The sequence below is a fragment of the Gossypium hirsutum genome, chromosome A08 (assembly GCF_007990345.1).
Source record: "Gossypium hirsutum isolate 1008001.06 chromosome A08, Gossypium_hirsutum_v2.1, whole genome shotgun sequence".
Taxonomy (NCBI): domain Eukaryota; kingdom Viridiplantae; phylum Streptophyta; class Magnoliopsida; order Malvales; family Malvaceae; genus Gossypium; species Gossypium hirsutum.
This window is the reverse complement of record NC_053431.1, coordinates 125,686,018-125,704,399: the sequence shown is the minus strand read 5'-3', so window position 1 is coordinate 125,704,399 and position 18,382 is coordinate 125,686,018. Positions and strand designations below refer to the sequence as shown.

The 18,382-nt window shown below is 33.4% G+C and overlaps 2 protein-coding genes, 2 non-coding genes and 1 pseudogene across 4 annotated transcripts in view; 3 read left to right on the top strand and 2 right to left on the bottom strand.

The window, feature by feature from the left end:
- The window catches only part of LOC107907763 (cytochrome P450 CYP72A219), a 9,985-nt gene extending 4,790 nt beyond the window's left edge, over positions 1-5,195 (top strand). Inside the window, exons 3-7 of the mRNA XM_041075242.1 lie at positions 2,183-2,185; positions 2,889-3,037; positions 3,771-4,012; positions 4,194-4,542; positions 4,633-5,195. Of these exons, the coding sequence (XP_040931176.1) occupies positions 2,183-2,185; positions 2,889-3,037; positions 3,771-4,012; positions 4,194-4,542; positions 4,633-5,061 (1,172 nt within the window). The 3' untranslated portion in view covers positions 5,062-5,195. The remainder of the gene's footprint in view (positions 1-2,182; positions 2,186-2,888; positions 3,038-3,770; positions 4,013-4,193; positions 4,543-4,632) is intronic.
- A 1,397-nt stretch (positions 5,196-6,592) lies between these two features.
- Positions 6,593-6,664, bottom strand: TRNAM-CAU (transfer RNA methionine (anticodon CAU)). The gene has a single exon. It is a non-coding gene; the product is annotated as a tRNA-Met (tRNA).
- Positions 6,665-8,853: 2,189 nt separating this feature from the next.
- Positions 8,854-8,925, bottom strand: TRNAM-CAU (transfer RNA methionine (anticodon CAU)). Its single transcript has one exon. It is a non-coding gene; the product is annotated as a tRNA-Met (tRNA).
- A 1,861-nt stretch (positions 8,926-10,786) lies between these two features.
- LOC107909169 (disease resistance protein At4g27190-like) lies at positions 10,787-14,371 on the top strand (annotated as a pseudogene).
- Positions 14,372-14,781: 410 nt separating this feature from the next.
- LOC107909167 (peptide methionine sulfoxide reductase B1, chloroplastic) lies at positions 14,782-17,932 on the top strand. Its single transcript, XM_016836616.2, has 5 exons — positions 14,782-15,252; positions 16,736-16,871; positions 17,307-17,372; positions 17,475-17,672; positions 17,751-17,932. The coding sequence occupies exons 1-5, from the start codon at positions 15,072-15,074 to the stop codon at positions 17,776-17,778; spliced, it is 609 nt and encodes a 202-aa protein (XP_016692105.1). The 5' UTR covers positions 14,782-15,071; the 3' UTR covers positions 17,779-17,932.
- The last annotated feature ends 450 nt before the right edge of the window (positions 17,933-18,382 follow it).

The following is an 18,382-nucleotide window of genomic DNA, read 5'->3' as shown; positions in this document are numbered from 1 at the left end:
CAAGATGAGGGCATTGTGCGACACTTCACTGTTCGGGATACACCACAGCAGAATGGGGTGGCAGAACGCATGAATCGGACTATACTGGAGAAAGTTCGATGTATGTTGTCCAATGCTGGATTGGGCAAGGAATTTGGGCTGAGGCAGTTACATATGCGTGCCATCTAATTAACCGATTGCCATCAGCTGCAATAAATGGAAAACTCCTATGGAGATGTGGACTGGTAAACCTGCTACTGATTATGATTCTTTACATGTTTTTGGTTCCACTGCATATTATCATGTAAAAGAATCTAAGTTAGACCCAAGAGCAAAGAAAGCATTATTCATGGGTATAACTGGTGGTGTAAAAGGATACCGTCTCTGGTGTCCTGATACAAGGAAGATTGTTTTCAGTAGAGATGTAACTTTTGATGAATCAACCATGATGAAGAACAAGGATTCACAAAAGGATGACAAAACCAGTAGTACTTTGCAGCAGGTGGAGTTTGAAAAGGTTAATGATGATCCAGCTAATATTGAAAGAACAAATGATGAAGAAGTTTCGACCCAAGAACTTCTACAGCAACAAGATTCAATTGCATATAGGAGGCCAAGAAGAGAGATTCGTAAGCCTGCTCGCTTTGACGATATGGTGGCCTATGCACTTCCAATTGCAGATGATGATGTTCCTTCCACTTACACAGAAGCAATAAGTAACTCTGATGGTGTAAAGTGGAAGCAAGCTATGAATGAAGAAATGCAGTCTCTTCATAAAAATAGGACTTGGGAGTTGGTGAGACTGCCCAAGGGAAAGAAGGCAATTGGATGCAAATGGGTATATGCAAAGAAGGAAGGATTTCCTGGTAAAAATGAAATTCGATACAAGGCTAGATTGGTAGCAAAGGGTTACGCTCAGAAAGAAGGACTAGACTACAATGAAGTGTTTTCTCCAGTTGTGAAGCATTCGTCTATTCGGATTTTGCTAGCCTTGGTTGCGCAATATGATCTTGAACTAGTTCAGCTTGATGTGAAGACCGCGTTTTTACACGGTGATTTGGAAGAGGAAATATATATGACTCAGCCAGATGGATTCAAGGTTGCTGGAAAAGAAAATTGGATTTGCAAACTGACAAAGTCGCTTTATGGATTGAAGCAATCTCCGAGGCAGTGGTACAAGCGATTTGATCAGTTCATGAAAGGGCAAAGGTACACAAGAAGTAAATTTGATCATTGCGTGTATTTTCAGAAGCTACAAGAAGGAACTTTCATATACTTGCTCTTATATGTTGATGATATGCTAATAGCATCTAAGAGCAAAGTTGAGATTGAAAGATTGAAGACTCAACTCAATCTCGAGTTTGAGATGAAAGATCTAGGAGAAGCTAAAAAGATTCTCGGCATGGAAATATGTAGAGATAGAGCTCATGGCAGAGTTAGCTTGTCTCAGAAGCAGTATTTGAAGAAAGTACTACAGCAGTTTGGCATGAACGAGCAGACCAAACCTGTAAGTACCCCGTTGGCTTCTCATTTCAAGCTTTCTGCACAACTATCTCCTTCGACGAATACGGAACGAGAATACATGTTGCAAGTTCCGTATTCTAATGTAGTGGGTAGCTTGATGTATGCAATGGTGTGTACAAGACCCGACATTTCACAGGCAGTTAGTATAGTGAGCAGGTATATGCATAATCCTGGAAAAGGACATTGGCAAGCTGTGAAATGGATTCTACGGTATATTCAGAAGACCGTGGATGTTGGATTACTGTTCAAGCAGGATAATACACTTGGTAAAGGTGTTATTGGGTACGTTGATTCTGACTATGCCGGTGATTTGGACAAGCGAAGATCAACCACCGGTTATGTGTTTACACTTGCTGGAGGACCAATAAGTTGGAAGTCTACACTACAGTCTACAGTTGCGTTGTCAACCACAGAAGCCGAGTACATGGCTGTAACAGAGGCTGTAAAGGAGGCTATTTGGTTACAAGGTATGGCTAAAACCTTGGGGTTGGTTCAAGAGCATATTAACGTGTATTGTGATAGTCAAAGTGCTATTCATTTAGCAAAGAATCAAGTCTATCATGCACGTACAAAACATATCAACGTACGATTCCATTTTGTGCGGGAAATTATTGAAGAGGGGAAAATTTGTCTTCAGAAGATCAAGACTGCAGATAATCCCGCAGATATGATGACCAAGGTGGTAACAGCAACCAAGTTCGAACATTGTTTGAACTTGATCAATATCCTGCAAGTTTAACAGTCGAAGAAGGCACTATCAAGTATTGTTGTCAAAGGCAAAAAGAATTGTGTGAAGATAAGATTATCCTAATCAAATCTTCAAGGTGGAGATTATTAGAATATATCCCATACCTTGCCCATACCTTTCCCATACCTACCCATACCTTGGAAAGGTCAAAGTTATGGGCACCAAATATTTATTTAGTGTTGGGCATGGGAAAATAGCAATTTTTGGTCCCTAAGTGAATAGTGACTTTGCAATGTGGCCCTTGAATCTCAACTATAAATAGGCCAACCATTGCTCATTCTCATCATCCCACACTTGCCATTCTCTACTTAAGGCAATTGTTCTCTCTCCCTATTTGTAAAGTTTCACTTGTATTTTTGGAGTGAAATATATTTGGTAGTGCCCGAGGACGTAGGCAAGATTTGCCGAACCTCGTTAAAATTCTGGTGTTCTTTACTATTTATTGTTCATATTTTGTGAATTTGATTGTAATGATTTATTGTGCTATTAAATTACGATAGAGGGATATTCTGGCTAGGAAAGACTTGGTACTTAAGTGATCATCGTGATCCACCTCTCTTTCCTGGGAATTGAACTTAGTGTGATTTTTCAGTACAATAATTTTACTCTTTCACACGCTTCCGCGCAACAATAAGAGAGATATTTAACAAATTCAATGAGTTTCAAAAGCCTAAGATTAACCCACTTATTACCTTGCTTTTTAGTGGGATTTTAACCCTAGAGGGAGAACGGTGGGCTAAGCATAGGAAGATTATTACCCCTTCATTTCATCTGGATAAATTGAAGGTATTTGCTTTGTTTATTTTTATGTCGGAGCTCTTTATGCGATAGATACACATGTTTATAATTTGAGGTGTTAGTTTTGAGTTGATATTTGCTAATCAAGCTAATGATCAGGTTGACCGAAAGAGTTGATTGATACGATAATATTTATAAATTCATTTAGCTGTTAGATTGAAATTGATATGTAATGTTCAAGCTAATGATTAAGTTGGTTGAAAGTAGGATGAAGTCAGAATTATTTTGGAGGGGTTAAATTTAAATTATAAATTTTTGAGTGAGCTAAACATATAATTTTGTCATTGTATTAATGTAAAATTTTACACTTTTTAAGAGATTAAACTATATCTTTTTTGTTTTCGAAAAGGGCATAATTAAATTTTAAATTTAAGAAGGGGCCGGAAAATAATTTTACTATTAAATTAACTTAAAATTTTGTAAATACTCAAGGGATTAAATGAGTACTTTTTTATTTTTGGGGCCATAGTCCCTGCTTGTCCCCTCTAATTTCATCCTTATTGTAAGAGCTTATTGATGTGATAATGTTTATAATTTGATTTACGTGTTAGATTTGAATTGATATCTACCTAATGATTAAGTTGATTGAAGGTTTATTATTTTGTTTGAGTGTCGTGCCTGGTGATAGTGTTTATGAGCATTACACCAGAAAATGTTGTGAAATTAGGTTATGAAATAGTTTCAACTACATGTGTTATTAGCTTGGTAATATTTATTGCAGAACATGTTGCCGGCATTCTACGAATGTTGCACCGAGATGATCGAGAAATGGGAGGAGGCAGTCTCTGTAAACGGGTCGAGCGAGGTCGATGTGTGGCCTTGTTTGGTAAACTTGACACGAGACGTGATTTCTCGAGCGGCTTTTGGGAGCTACGAAGAAGGAAGACGGATTTTCCTGTTATTGGATGAGCAAACTAATCTTCTCACCGAAACGGTTCAGTCGCTTTATGTTCCGGGATGGAGGTAAAATTAGTCACTTTTTCGAGTTCAAGGGATAAGTTATGCAAAGATTTAATCAAGTCATTAGTATTTAGGTTGCTTTCTATCGATAATTGCCATTGAATTTGTCCGAGTTTAACTCAATTAGTTCATATAATCACCTTAGAGACGCTAAAAGTTATATTCGATAATTGTGTGGCCGAAGGTTTTTACCGACTAAGACGAACAAGAAGCTGAAGTTGATGGACAAAGAAATAAAAGATTCACTTAGGGAATTGGTAAAGAACCGAGAGAAAGCAGTTAAAGCCGGTGAAGTGAAAAATGATGACTTATTAGGCATACTTGTTGAATCCAACTTTAAAGAGATCCAAGATGTGGTTGACGAGTGCAAGCTATTCTACATTGCTGGCCAAGAGACCACATCAGTTTTGCTGGTTTGGACGATGGTGTTGCTTGCATGGAACCCGGATTGGCAGACAAAGGCAAGAGAAGAAGTTTTCCAAGTTTTCAGTGACGGTAAACCAGATCCTGATGGTCTTAGTCATCTCAAAGTCGTAAGTCCGATTCTTGAAAGTATTATTATATGAATCCTTGGCTATGCTAAGCTACTTTGTCACATTTTTCTAATGAATCCAATGCAACAGATGACAATGATCTTGAACGAGGTTCTTCGGTTGTATCCGCCGGTTGTTATGCTAGGACGGTCCATGGCAAAGGATATGAAGCTTGGGAAACTATTGTTACCTGCCGGAGCGGTAATTTCGATTCCGGTCCTCCTCATTCACCACGATCAAGAAATTTGGGGTGACGACGCGCATGAATTTAGACCCGAGAGGTTTGCGGAAGGTGTTTCGAAAGCGACAAAGAGTAATCAACTTGCGTTTTTCCCTTTCGGAGGGGGTCCAAGGATCTGCATTGGGCAGAACTTTGCTCTGATGGAAGCAAAAATGGCGCTTGCGATGATTCTAAAACGATTTCGGTTCGAGCTTTCACCTTCATATGCTTACTCTCCCATCACCGTAATTACTCTTCGTCCTCAACATGGTGCTCATTTGATTCTACATAAACTCTAAGGTACTCAAAATTATAGCTTTTTTCTCAAAGATGGAAATTTCATTAAGTGGAGCTTTGATTTTACACTCTAATGAATTTTCCAAATATGTAATTTGCTACTATTTTAATTGTAATTGTGTGTGGGATTTTATTTCTTGTGAAGTCTTGACTTTTTTAATATTTATATGTTTGAAATTGGGACAAATAAATTAATAAATTAAAAAACTCTTATAAATTCTTATAAACTAAAATGAGAAAAATAATACGGGAGGGAAAGGAGATGGATGTATAGGTGAGGAGAGGAGGAAGAAGCGAATAAAAAGAGGAGAGCTCGATGTTTGGTATGAAATGTAACGCACTTGTGTGAAATTCTCCCACCTAATTTTGTGACGAGCACAAGCTCCATCGCGATCAGTCCATCCTTAATTGCCCATCTGTTGGGGTGTTCGGCATAAATTGGGTAATAATCTTTCGTCTAATCTTGTAATGTTCTTGTCATGATCTCCTTTGTTAAGGTTGATTTATTGGATAATAAAGACTCGTTCTAATACCACTTAACATGGAATCATTATTTTCTTTTCAAAAAATATATTTTATAAGATGTATAGCGCATCTACTTATATACATTAAAATCTTCTCGTTTTTATCTTATTTATTTCTTCTTAAAGTATTTGATGTGACATAATTGGTACAATTTAAAAGTTGGTGCCATTTTCTTGGTTTTGGTTTGAGAGAGGACACATAAACTATTATTCTATTATGCTCTCTTTTTTAAACAAATTAAACTTTAGGTTTAAGTTTTAATAAATTATCTTGGGAATTAATATTTAAACTAAAAATTTAAATAATAAAGAAACAATAGGTTTTGAGTAGCAAGAAGTTTAATGTTTTTTATCTAAGATTTTGAGTTCGAGCTTTATGAGTAAAAAAAAAGCGTTTGGATTTGGGAGAGTTTATTATTTTTAGATAAATTCAATATGATTCGACTCTAAATTTAATCGATATGATGTTTAAATATTGAAGAGTAAAAAAAATGATAAATCCCTTTATTGAATAGAAATTAAAAAGTATATTAAGCCTTACCATGTATAAAATCATTGGCTAAGTTGATTCATGAACCATATAAAATCAACTCAGTAGTTTTTTAATAAATAAATCAACTCGTTTAAAAAATAAAAATAAAAATAAAACAAAAGCATAAGAAATAAACACTATAATAACAATAAACTTACATAAGTATTATAATTTAAAAAAAAAGTAAAATAGGCTTTCATAATTTTCTCGTTATTTTTTTTTAATCTTCATACATATTTATATATTAATAATTCTTCGTTAAGTAACAAATTATTTATGTTACTTTTTTTTTTTTTGGTACTATAATATAGCAAAATTTGAGTATATTCAAAAAGGAGAGAATAAATATTATAGACCCAAAACAGATATGAAAATGGAAGGCCCACATCAATGGATCTCGGCCCAACAGTACTGAATATAAAATGGCCCACATCATGAGATAGAATTACAAAAATACCCTAACATTAATATGAGAAATATCAGAGCCAGGTTTCGATCCTGGGACCTGTGGGTTATGGGCCCACCACGCTTCCGCTGCGCCACTCTGATTTGCTGAAACCTACTCGAGGCAAAATTTTATTAAACTATATAATTTGGGGCAACATAGAAACCATTGTGTGCAATTTCTGTCCTTTAGCATTCATGTAGACCTACAAAATAATTAAAAATATAAGAAAAATACAAAATTATCTTATCGATTATTGATAAATAAAAATGAAAATGGTAAAGAAAAATAAAAGAACTTCATGAGAAAAAGTACAAGAGTAATTTTTTTTAAAAAGAATTACAATTCTGGTATTATTTTTAATTACTAATTAAGGAGGGATGTTAAGAGGTAAAACTATTATGGAAACTTATATATTAAGAGTTAGATTGTATTTTGACTATTTATTAAAAAAATAATAAATTAATTCATTCTGTTAAAAATTAGTCATTATATATTAGCATGAGGTGCATATAGCAGACATGTAATTGTCAAGTTATTCCATCAACAACCTTCTATTAAAATTTTCATCCATTTCTAATGTTAAAAATTAGTCTTCCTTGTAGCTTGAGGTGCACGTAGTGTAATTGTTCAGTTATCCCATCAGCCACGCTAGGTTTTAATAGTAGAAATGGATGAAATCTTTAACAAAAAAGAAAAAAAAAAGAAGAAGATCAATTTACTCTTTAACCTAATGTAGAAAGACTAATTTTCTATTTTTTAAATAAATGAGACAAAACGCAATCTAACATCTAATACAAATGTCTTTATAGTACCTTTACCGATATAAGACTTTAACGCTACTATTCTCAACCTATTGTTATTATTATTAGCATATGGATTTGACATATCATTTAATCTACTAATATTTTAATAATATTCAATCTGGCTTTATAGTCAATTCTTTCTATAACAGTTCAATTTATTTTTTTAATATTTTACAGGTTATAGAGAGTCAAGTATTACACCTATAATAACATGTATATGTTATTACAAACAACCTTATTTTTCTTAAAAACGCCATTTTTAGACATCAAACAACCTTCATTCTTCTTTCACGTCATGGAATTCATTGCATCAAAGGTATAATAATCTAGCCATCAAATTACAAGTTTCTTTCTGCCCCTTAAACAGAGACAAACAAAAAATCCAAAGCAGGAAGCAGAAGAAGGGTTCGTACATAATTCTATCCGTTCTCATGCTTTCTCCATGCTTTTATATTTCACATAATGTTATATTTGATACTGGTAGGGTTTTGATTGTGATTTATGTAGGTAGGGTTTTGATTTTCAAGCTCACCCCATGCTTGTTACATACTATAGCAAATTAGGGGTATACCGGTGGAAATTAGTGGTGTTTACATGCAAAATGCCACTATGCTAAACATTTTGTGACGGTCGGAAACAAAACATCTCTAATATAATGACATTAGCGGCGTTGTGAAAAGAAACTCCGCCAAGGTGAAGACATCACTGCTATGGTAAAGGCATCAACAACGATTCTAACTCCGGAAAAAGTGATTGATTAAAGGGGGAAATATGCCACTGATAACTTTAGGGTATAGAGTTACTTTATTATTTTTAAGCTTATATTTCAATCAAGTTTGGAGTGATTTAGAGTATTTTTGTTATTGTTATAGTTATGTAGTTAACTTTTTAAATTTTTTATTTTATTAATATATTTTTGTTAAATTAAACACTAAAAATATAAAATTTTATTCTTAAAGGTGACTAATAAAATATTGAGAAGGTGGAGAAAAGAATATGCTAAATATTAACATTTCAAACTCAATATCGCAATATCAAACCTGACATAAATAAATTGGGAAGCTCACACTTAAAAGCGCCACATAGGCTTAACTCATCTCTTAATCAGAATGTTGATAATGACCAAGAATAAAAAAGAATAGGCTATGTGAAAATGTAAAGGCCCAAACACTCCCAATATGACAAAAATAGAATAGATATTTATATATTTTTTATATATTTTTTAATTCTGATTATTTTTAAAAAATAAATTTTTTCATTTTTAATTTAATTATATATTTTATAAAATTTTATTTTCAGAAAATACTTTTTTTCTGTTTTCCTATAATATTTTTTATCCATGTGAATTTATAAGTATACATTCAAAAGGAAGAGAATAAATATTATAGGCCCAAAAAAAATATGAAAATGGATGGTCCACATCAATTTTCTCCGCCCAAAATCAGTACTTAATATAAAATAGCCCACTTTGTGACCCAAAAATGATATATCAGAGCCAGGTTTCGATCCTGGGACCTGTGGGTTATGGGCCCACCACGCTTCCGCTGCGCCACTCTGATTTGTTGATGCTTAAAACTACACTTAACTAATATTTTCTGGGTATTGTTTGCCAATTTCTGTTTTTTATGTCAACTAATAGATCTTATCTATACTACTATATGCCTGCCTTGGTTTTCTTTTTCCTTTTACATTCTTAGCAACAATGATGAATTTTCAATGTTGGCCCTTGTACTTTTTAATTATATAAAAATAGTCAAATTTTAATTTTGGTCCCTATACTATGTTAAAATTTGAGATTTAATTTTTTACTTAATTTTTTTATATAATTGAGTACCTCAACATTTATAATGTTATTAGTTAGTCTAAAAATATTATTCTAATTAAAATGCTAATGTAAATTTAAAGAATCATTAACACCGTTAACTTTTTTGTTAAATTCAATTCCATTATAATGCCATTTTTTGTGACATGATTATCGAGTGAGTACCTTTTTTTTTTAAATGTCACACCAATAAAGTTAACAGAAAATTTTAACGATCTTAACAATTGGACTTAAATTTTTAAATTCAAACAATAGATAGACTAAATTCTTAAAAATAGAAATTTGAGAGAAAAAGTAGTTTAGGTACCATTTGTAACAAAAAAAAAAGTACTAAAATAGAAAATTGCATAATTTATATATCAATTTATGGATTAATCTTCTTTTTTAGTTAAACTTAACGATTTGACTAGTGAAGATACCAACTTAGAAAAAAAATAATTTAAATATCACTTATATAAAAAAAATAAATATTAATTTTAAAAAATATATATAATTTAAATATCAATTTATGCATTTAATATGCTAATTTTGCCCCTAAATTATAAACGGACTTTCTATTATATATATATATATATATTTCATATTTTAGTACCTAATTGTTTTTTAGATAAAATTACATTTTTCAATCTAATAGCATAAAAAGAGAGTAATTGATTTGTGACACCTATTAAAACACGTCACATGGTACTTCCAATAAATTAGAAAATGACTAATTATGTTAATATGCATTGAAATTAAACATTTTAGAAATAAATTAGAAAATGACCAAATGATGTTAATATGCATTGAAATTAAACATTTTACAGAAACATGATTGATTTTGACTACTGTTCACACATTGAATTTTAATTTGAAAATTTTTAAACTTTTAAATTTTTTTTTAAGAAATTACATACTTTTTATTTATTCCAAAAAAATATTTTTAAAGTTATCAAAACTTTTCTAGAATATATATATTTTAAAAAATTATATTGTTTGTAGTTTTCCAAATTGAACTAATTTTGCATTTTTTTTGAACTTCATATATTATATTTTGTTTAATTTAAAAATATTTTCTTTAACATTATTGAAATATGTTTAGAGTTTATATATAAATTGAATTTTGATTTTTTTATTCTTTTAACATTTATCTAAATTTTTATATTTTTCAATTTTGATTAATTTTTATAAAAACTCAACTTTTTTCATTTTTAATTTATATTTATATATTTTAAAAAATAATTTTTTTTTCTGTTTTCCTATAATATATTTATATAGAGATTGATTTTAATCTATGTGAAATTATATATAATGTAGTAAATTTGAGTATACATTCATAGCCCAAAACAAATATAAAAATGGCCCACATTATGAAACTGAATTACGAAAAAAACCAAACGAAGAAATATCAGAGCCAGGTTTCGATCCTGGGACCTGTGGGTTATGGGCCCACCACGCTTCCGCTGCGCCACTCTGATTGGTTGATCTTTGTTTGAAACCATAAGCTTTTAATATTATGTTTGTGGGTATTGTTTCAATCTATTTATCGAGTCGTATTTTAATTGACTTTTAATATTATAATCACACAATAAAGCATGGCAACAAACAAAGAGAAATCCAAGTCAACAAACAATGTTTCATTTTTTCTCTTTCACATCATGGAATTCAATGCATTACAGGTATAATCTTTTAACCATCAAATTACAAGCTCTTTTTGCCCCTTAAATATCAAGCAGAGACAATCCAAAGCAGCAAGCAGAAGAAGGGTACGTACATAATTCTATCTATCCATTCTCATGCTTTCTCCAACCTTCTATATTTCCCAGATTGTTATATTTGATGCTGGTAAATGCAACAAACTTTGTGATTGTGATTTATATAGGTAGGGTTTTGATTTTCAGGCTTACCCCATGCTTCTTATATCATTTAATTTTACCCTTGCTTGTTGAATATAATCTTAAATTTTCACTGAAAAATGAAGAGTCTATAAGTAACATGAACAAAGCCCTTAGAGTAGTGTGATTTTAGATTAGGTCACACCTTTGACACTAGGAGTTTCTGGTTTTTTTTTTATTGACATTGAATACTGAATTTTTTATATACATGCTTTCTTCGAATTCTGTATATGAACTACCTTCTCAGATGAAATGATATTTGAAACACTTACAGGTTTGTATACAATGGAGGTATTAGGACCAATCCTTGAAATTGTACACATCATGTTGGATCCAATTGCAAAATATTTCAAGTACCATCGTGGTGTCAAAAAATACATGATGATTCTCCATAAGAAATTGGAAGAATTGAAATGCAGGAAGGATGACATAGAATCAAGATTGAACATAGATCTTCTTCAGCCAGGTAAAACCTTGAAGAAAGAAGTACAACTTTGGTTAGACGGTGCTTGTAAGATTATCTCCCAAGTTGATTCCTTAAGTAAAGAGGTAGGAGACATGAAGTACCTATCTCGTGCACGTTTAGGGAAGAAGATCACGGTTACGATTAAGGTCGTGGATGAGCATCACCGAAAGGGTGATTTTGTGGACAGGTTAGTTATCGATGCTCCTACAGGCAATAAGGTCACGTTGCCAACAACCGAATTAGTTGGTAAATCTACTGCTAGAAGAAATATGGAACAGTTATGGGATTGCTTGATGGATGATAGTTGTCGAAAGATTGGAGTCTATGGCATGGGAGGAGTCGGGAAAACAACAATGATCAAGCTCATCCATAATCGACTCCTCGAAGAAACGAACAAATTTGACCATGTAATTTGGGTGTCTGTATCAAAATTTGCAAGTGTTACTCAACTTCAAGATAAATTAGCCCGTGCAATAGGTGTTTGTATGCCGGAAAACGAAAGTGAAATGGTAAGGGCTGCTAAGTTATTTGCAATGATTCGAACAACGAAGAATTGTGTTCTGATTTTTGATGATGTTTGGGAAGCATTTCAGCTCGAAGATGTAGGAATCCCAGAACCCGGAGCAGATAACAAAAGCAAGTTTGTTTTAACGGCCCGGTTAGCTGATGTTTGTTTAAGGATGGGATGCAAACAAATCAAAGCAGAGCTTCTTTCAGAAGAAGAAGCTTGGAACTTGTTCGTGGAGAAAGCCGGTCTCGATGTTATTTCACCTTACATAGAACCGATTGCGAAAGAAGTAGCAAAACAGTGTGCTTGTTTACCACTTGCTATTGTCACAATTGCTAGAAGTTTGAAAGGTGTCACTGAATCTTGTGAGTGGAGAAATGCATTAGAAGAATTACGAGACTCAACAAGAGGACATCATGACATGAGAAGGGTGTTTGAGCAGCTGAAATTTAGCTATAATCACTTGGATGATGAGAAACATAGAAATTGCCTTCTTTATTGTGCACTTTACCCTGAAGATTTCGGTATTAGAAGAAAGGAGTTGATTGAACGTTTGATCACAGGGGGAGTAATAGATTGAATGTGTAGCAGACGGGCAGCTTTCGACAAGGGCCATGCTATGTTGAACAAACTTGAAAAAGCTTGTCTTTTAGAATGTGTTATGAACAAGAGTGAAGATAATAAACAGGTGAAGATGCATGATTTGGTTCGGGACATGGTCATTCATGTCAACGGCATTAGTTCCCGTTTAATGGTAAAATCCGGTATGCATTTGCGAGAAATCCCAGATGGAAACTATTGGACTGAAGATCTCGAGATGGTTTCGTTGATGCACAATTACATATCCGGAATCCCTTCTGATGTATCTCCAATGTGTACTAGGATCTCGACCTTGTTACTTGCATCGAATCATTGTTTGACAATGATCCCGGATCCGTTTTTCATGCATATGGCCACCCTTGAGGTTCTTGACTTATCTGATACTAGCATCGAAGCTCTGCCGAGTTCGATATCCAAATTAGGGAAACTCAGCGCCTTGTTGCTTAGACGTTGTGCTAAGTTAAGGCTCGTTCCGTCATTGGAGAAACTCATTCTTCTAAGGAAATTGGACCTCTGTCATGCTGGAATCAAGGAAATTCCTCAAGGCATAGAAATGCTGATCAATCTAAGGTATCTTAATCTTCATACGCCATATCTCGAGTTCTTACCCTGTGGGGTACTATCGAAACTCTTAAACCTCCAAGTGCTCATAACATTTGGGGCATCGAAGACTTCAAAGGTTAAAGGGTATGAAGTGGCATCTTTGAGGAAGCTGGAAACATTTTCAGGCCAGTTCTACAATATTCATGAATTCAATATATTTGTCCATTCTATTAGTACCAGAGGTCGAGAACCGGATATGTACTTCATCCAAGTGGGTGAATACCATACTGTGACGTTCAAAGAGGAACCGGAATCGTTTGGAAAACATGTGAAATTAGTTAAGTGCTTCATTGGGAGAGGAGATGATGAACTCGTCCTTCCGAATGGCATTCAGAGTCTAGATATACATGATTGCCACGGTGTTGCTAGCTTATGCGACATTTCTTCGTTGAACAACGCAACCAACTTGAGATCATTGGAAATCTCCAAGTGTGATGATGTGAAATATGCATTCCGTGCCTCCTCGAGCACCCATTTCTGAAGCTTGGAATCGCTACGACTTATAGATTTGCTGAACTTTGTTTCCCTAAGCTACAAGGCAGGAGCTGCAGCTCTTCCCAATGACATGTTTTCTAATCTGAAAAGCTTTCGTATTCATCGGTGCCCGAACATCAAGAGGTTGTTCACTCCTGGTTTGCTACTACAGCTTCACAGCCTTTCAGTTATCGAAGTTACATTTTGTCGTCAAATGAAGGATATAATTGCAGAAGACAACGATGAAAGCATCGAAAACCATTCGATCGACATGAAGAAAACAACAAATCATCCAATGCTAAGGCATTTGGTTTTATGTGAGCTACCAAAACTGAAGAGCATATATACACAAACATTGCATTGTGATTCTCTACAAGTAATCGAAGTATTCGGGTGTCCGAGGCTAAACCGAATCCCATTTTCTCCGTCCCCGGTTCCTTCTAACCTTGACAAGATCTTAGCAACAAAAGAGTGGTGGGAATCATTAGAGTGGGATCAACCAAATGCCAAGACTGCCTTTCAACCTTACTTCAAAAATTGTATACCGCATAAATTAAAGTTTATAAACAGGTACAACTTTCAATTCAAATCTCTATTACTAGGAGAAAAACTTTATAATAATCTTATCATTCAAATTATTTCTTTCAGGAGCATATGATAAAAGGAGTTATTTCCTCTCACTAGGATCACATTCCGATTTTCATTAGGGATCACATTTCAATTTTCGATCACATACGACAAGCAAGATCCAAACTTATTACATTAATCTATTTAAAGTTTAGGGTTTCTTTTGTTGTATTGTTACAAATTAGTATTGGTGTATTTCAATATATCGAGTTTATCAATATTTCAAAAAAAAATTCCTTATAGATTTTTAGTCTAATTTTATCTTGTATACATTAATAAATTACATTCGTAGAAAAATATTTATATACAAATATACGTTTTAAAATTACAAACTAAGTTAAATATCTTAATTTTATGACTACAAATTATTAATTTATTCATGTTTAAAGATTAATTTGTTATTTTTTTTAAGTAAATGGGTAAAATGTAATCCAGTTTGATGAGGCGATATAATTTCAAAATGTTAGATGTTTTAATTTGGATAAAAAAATATAGATATGAAAATGGATTAATACTTGGATAAATCCAAGGTAGAGAGAAGGTGATGAACGTGGAGAGTCCATATCCTCTGCTTGTAAGTTGCAACTCTTTCATGGAAATCAGCCACGTATTCCATTCCCATTTTGGAACCTTCGATAATATATATTTCCATTTCCCAAAAATCAAACCCACAAAAACCAATCAAATGACTGTCAACTATTTGACTGTTTCGAGAATCTGCGTAACCAACAATGGCCATCATTAATAGTTTAAGCATACCAACATATATTCCTTTGAAAACCCAATCCTTTTTCAGTCCTAAATCGAAGGCTTTTAGTGTTCTTAACAAACCCCGAAAAGTTCCCTTCTCAGTTCAATCGATGGGTTCTTCTGCTTCTTCACAAAGACCCGAGAATAACAACGCTGTTCAAGGTAACTTTTTTTTTCTTTGGATATAATTTTTTTTTTGGTTGATTGATTGCTTTAAAATAGTAAAGTTATTTGAAATCGGTTTTTCATATTATGAATTATAAGCAACTGTTAGGGGAACTGTAAGTCCTGAATTATAAGGCTTTATTGCTTATTTTGGGTTGAATTTGTTCTATCTATAGGTCAAAAACAATGTTCTTCAGTGATTAGATTAAGGCTTAATTCAAAGTTAAGCCTGGTTTTTATTAAGGATTTCTAGTAGTACTAGGTGTGGAAGCTTTGGGGGTTTATTTATTCTTGGGTTAATATAATATTTCATTCCTAAGCTTGGTTTCAATGTTCAATTTGGTGCTTGAGTTTGGTTTCAATGTTCACTGTCTTACTTGAGTTTTTTCAATTTAATGCTTGAGTTATTTTCCAGTTAAGTACCTAAGTTTGGCTTCAATATTCAATTTAATACCTGAGTTCTTTTTTTTCGGATTAAATATCTATAGTTTTTTTACTAGAGAACACATGTCAAATATTCATAGGCCACATGGTATAAAATTGAACATTGAAGTCAAATGCAGGTACCAAATTGGGACAAAAAACTTCATGTACCAAGTTGAATATTGAAGCTAAACTTTAGGTAATGTTCAGTTTAGTACCTGAGGGTTTTTTTCCGATTAAGTACCTAAGTATCTTTTTTTACTAGAGTACATGTCAAATATTTATTAGGTCACTGTTTAGTCTGGGTACCAAATTGAATATTGAAGCTAAATTCAGGTACTAAATTGGGACAAAAAATTCATGTACCAAATTGAGTATTGAAGCCAAACTCAGGTACCAAATGGTGTATTAAACCTTTATTCTTTTGAGGATTGGGAATTGGAAATGTTATTCTATTGTTTGTCTTGAAAGATATACTAAAGGTAAATCAGGTTTTCAAAGTGTATTTTGCCATGTATTTGAGTTTAAGGTGTTTTACATTTTTACAAATTTTAATATGTTAATAATTTGTGTTATATAGCTTTCGAGACATTCACATACTCTATAGTGGTCGTGCCGTATCCATGTCGTGTCCGATATTGCATGTTAATACATGCCTGTTTGCCTTAAATGAATGTATATATTAGGCTATACTATGACAGTAAGAGGCTAGAATATGAAGGAATGCAGTACACTACTTAGTTAAGAGTTCCTCAGCTGTAAAACTGCCGACGAATCTGTTGCCCATGACCTATGCCACTCCCATAGCGTATAGGCCTTTTTCGATCTCAATGAGTGAAGTTAACTATAAGGAAAACTTGAAAAACTGATTGATTTGTTGTGATCATTATCATATTTAGTTGTTATTGTTATCATGTCACTGTTGTTATCCAAGAGTACTTTTTGAGTTTTTCACTTAGTGATTGAATCTCGTAATTCCTCACGAATGTAAAAATTTTACAACCATTGTTCTTTTTCTTTTCTTGTAAAACATCTGAATTCGGGTTCTGGCCATCAGATATCAATGGTGCGTCCCTTGCAGAGACAGCTGCAGTTGACTATACTTCTTTAAGTGATGAAGAATGGAAGAATAGGCTTACACCTGAACAATTTTATATTACTCGTCAAAAGGGGACCGAAAGAGCTTTCACTGGGTATGTTCTGTCTGCTCGTAGAATAAGTACCGGTTCTCTGGTTCAATGTCTGAACTGCTTAAGCTCCATTTTCATTGCATGTTCACGCGTACCACCTAACACCTTGTTTGTAATTTCTTTTAACGAACAAATGTGACCAACTCGTTCTGTTATCCCCTTTGTGCACCAAACCTCGATGATAGGTATTTTGATAATATAGGTACTGGATTAAATGTTTCCTTTTTCAGTTCTATGGATCGGGTTATCATTAATGACGTGTTATCTCTTTTGTTATCACATGAAAACGTGCCAGGATAGCAGTTGTAATGCGTGAATCGAACCTAAATCCTGCCATGTTGTATTCTAATGAACCTTGATTCTGCATAGTTAGCATTAAATCGATGTAGTCTTCATTCTTCTTCTAATTCATTATGTTTGCACCATTTTTATGTTTAGGGAATACTGGAACACAAAAACACCTGGAACTTACCACTGCATATGTTGTGACACACCTCTTTTCGAGTAAGTCTTCCGGATTTTCTTCTCCAAATTACTGGAGGACTAATATGAATTGAAACTTATGGCCATCGGAACACTTAAGCAACCGTGATCCTCTACGTCCAGATCATTCACTAAATTCGATAGCGGAACCGGGTGGCCATCATATTATCAACCTATAGGAAAGAACGTGAAATCGAAGTTAGACCTGTCGATTATTTTCATGCCTCGCGAAGAAGTCCTCTGTGCCACTTGCGGTGCTCATCTTGGCCATGTCTTTGACGATGGTCCTCCGCCTACAGGAAAGCGTTACTGCATCAATAGGTAAAAACCATTTTCTGTTAATGTTATGCAAGTCGTTTTGTTACAGATTTCATCATCAATAACTATGGCTTTTTGCAGTGCTTCCCTGAAACTGAAACCTGAGTAAAAGAAAAGAGTAGTAAGCTTGGAATTGCCGGTGAGAGAGACTGTGATTGACAAAACTGAAAAACTGTTAGTTTGATTGGCTTTGGTGTATCATTTTGTATTAATAAATAATGTGTAATGGCACATAGATACATAATCTGCAACCTGTTCATATATACTTTCTGGACTCGATTTTTCATTTCGTGTACTTAAATACAAAGGTTAAAAGTTTAAATATTTTTTAAAGATTTAAATACAAATGTCATGTGTAAGCTATCACAATGTGTAGAATCTAATTATTATGATACGAGCAGTGGACACAAAATGTTTAATAATTGAACTAAAACCACTAACAATACTACAAGGTGAGATACAAATATCCCATTTGCATATGGTAGGTCTTGAATTTAAATATGATTGTTTTGTCTTTACAAACTATACCAAGTTCTAATTGGTGGCGGTAGGAAGTGAAATAATGTTGAGGCGTTTTTAGTATTTTAGTTTAGGTTACAATATTTAGTGATACGATTCTCATGTGACTCGAAATAAACATTGAATTGATGAAATTTAATCTAAGCCATCAATTTTATTTCATAAATTGTTAATTTTTTTTAGCACAATTCTTA

Bases quoted from the DNA above. Each gene is read 5' to 3' on its own strand.
- LOC107909167 (XM_016836616.2), top strand. From the start codon at position 15,072: ATGGCCATCATTAATAGTTTAAGCATACCAACATATATTCCTTTGAAA. The intron at 17,373-17,474 runs GTAAGTCTTCCG...CTCTACGTCCAG, and splicing joins TGTGACACACCTCTTTTCGA to ATCATTCACTAAATTCGATA. The intron at 17,673-17,750 runs GTAAAAACCATT...GGCTTTTTGCAG, and splicing joins AAGCGTTACTGCATCAATAG to TGCTTCCCTGAAACTGAAAC.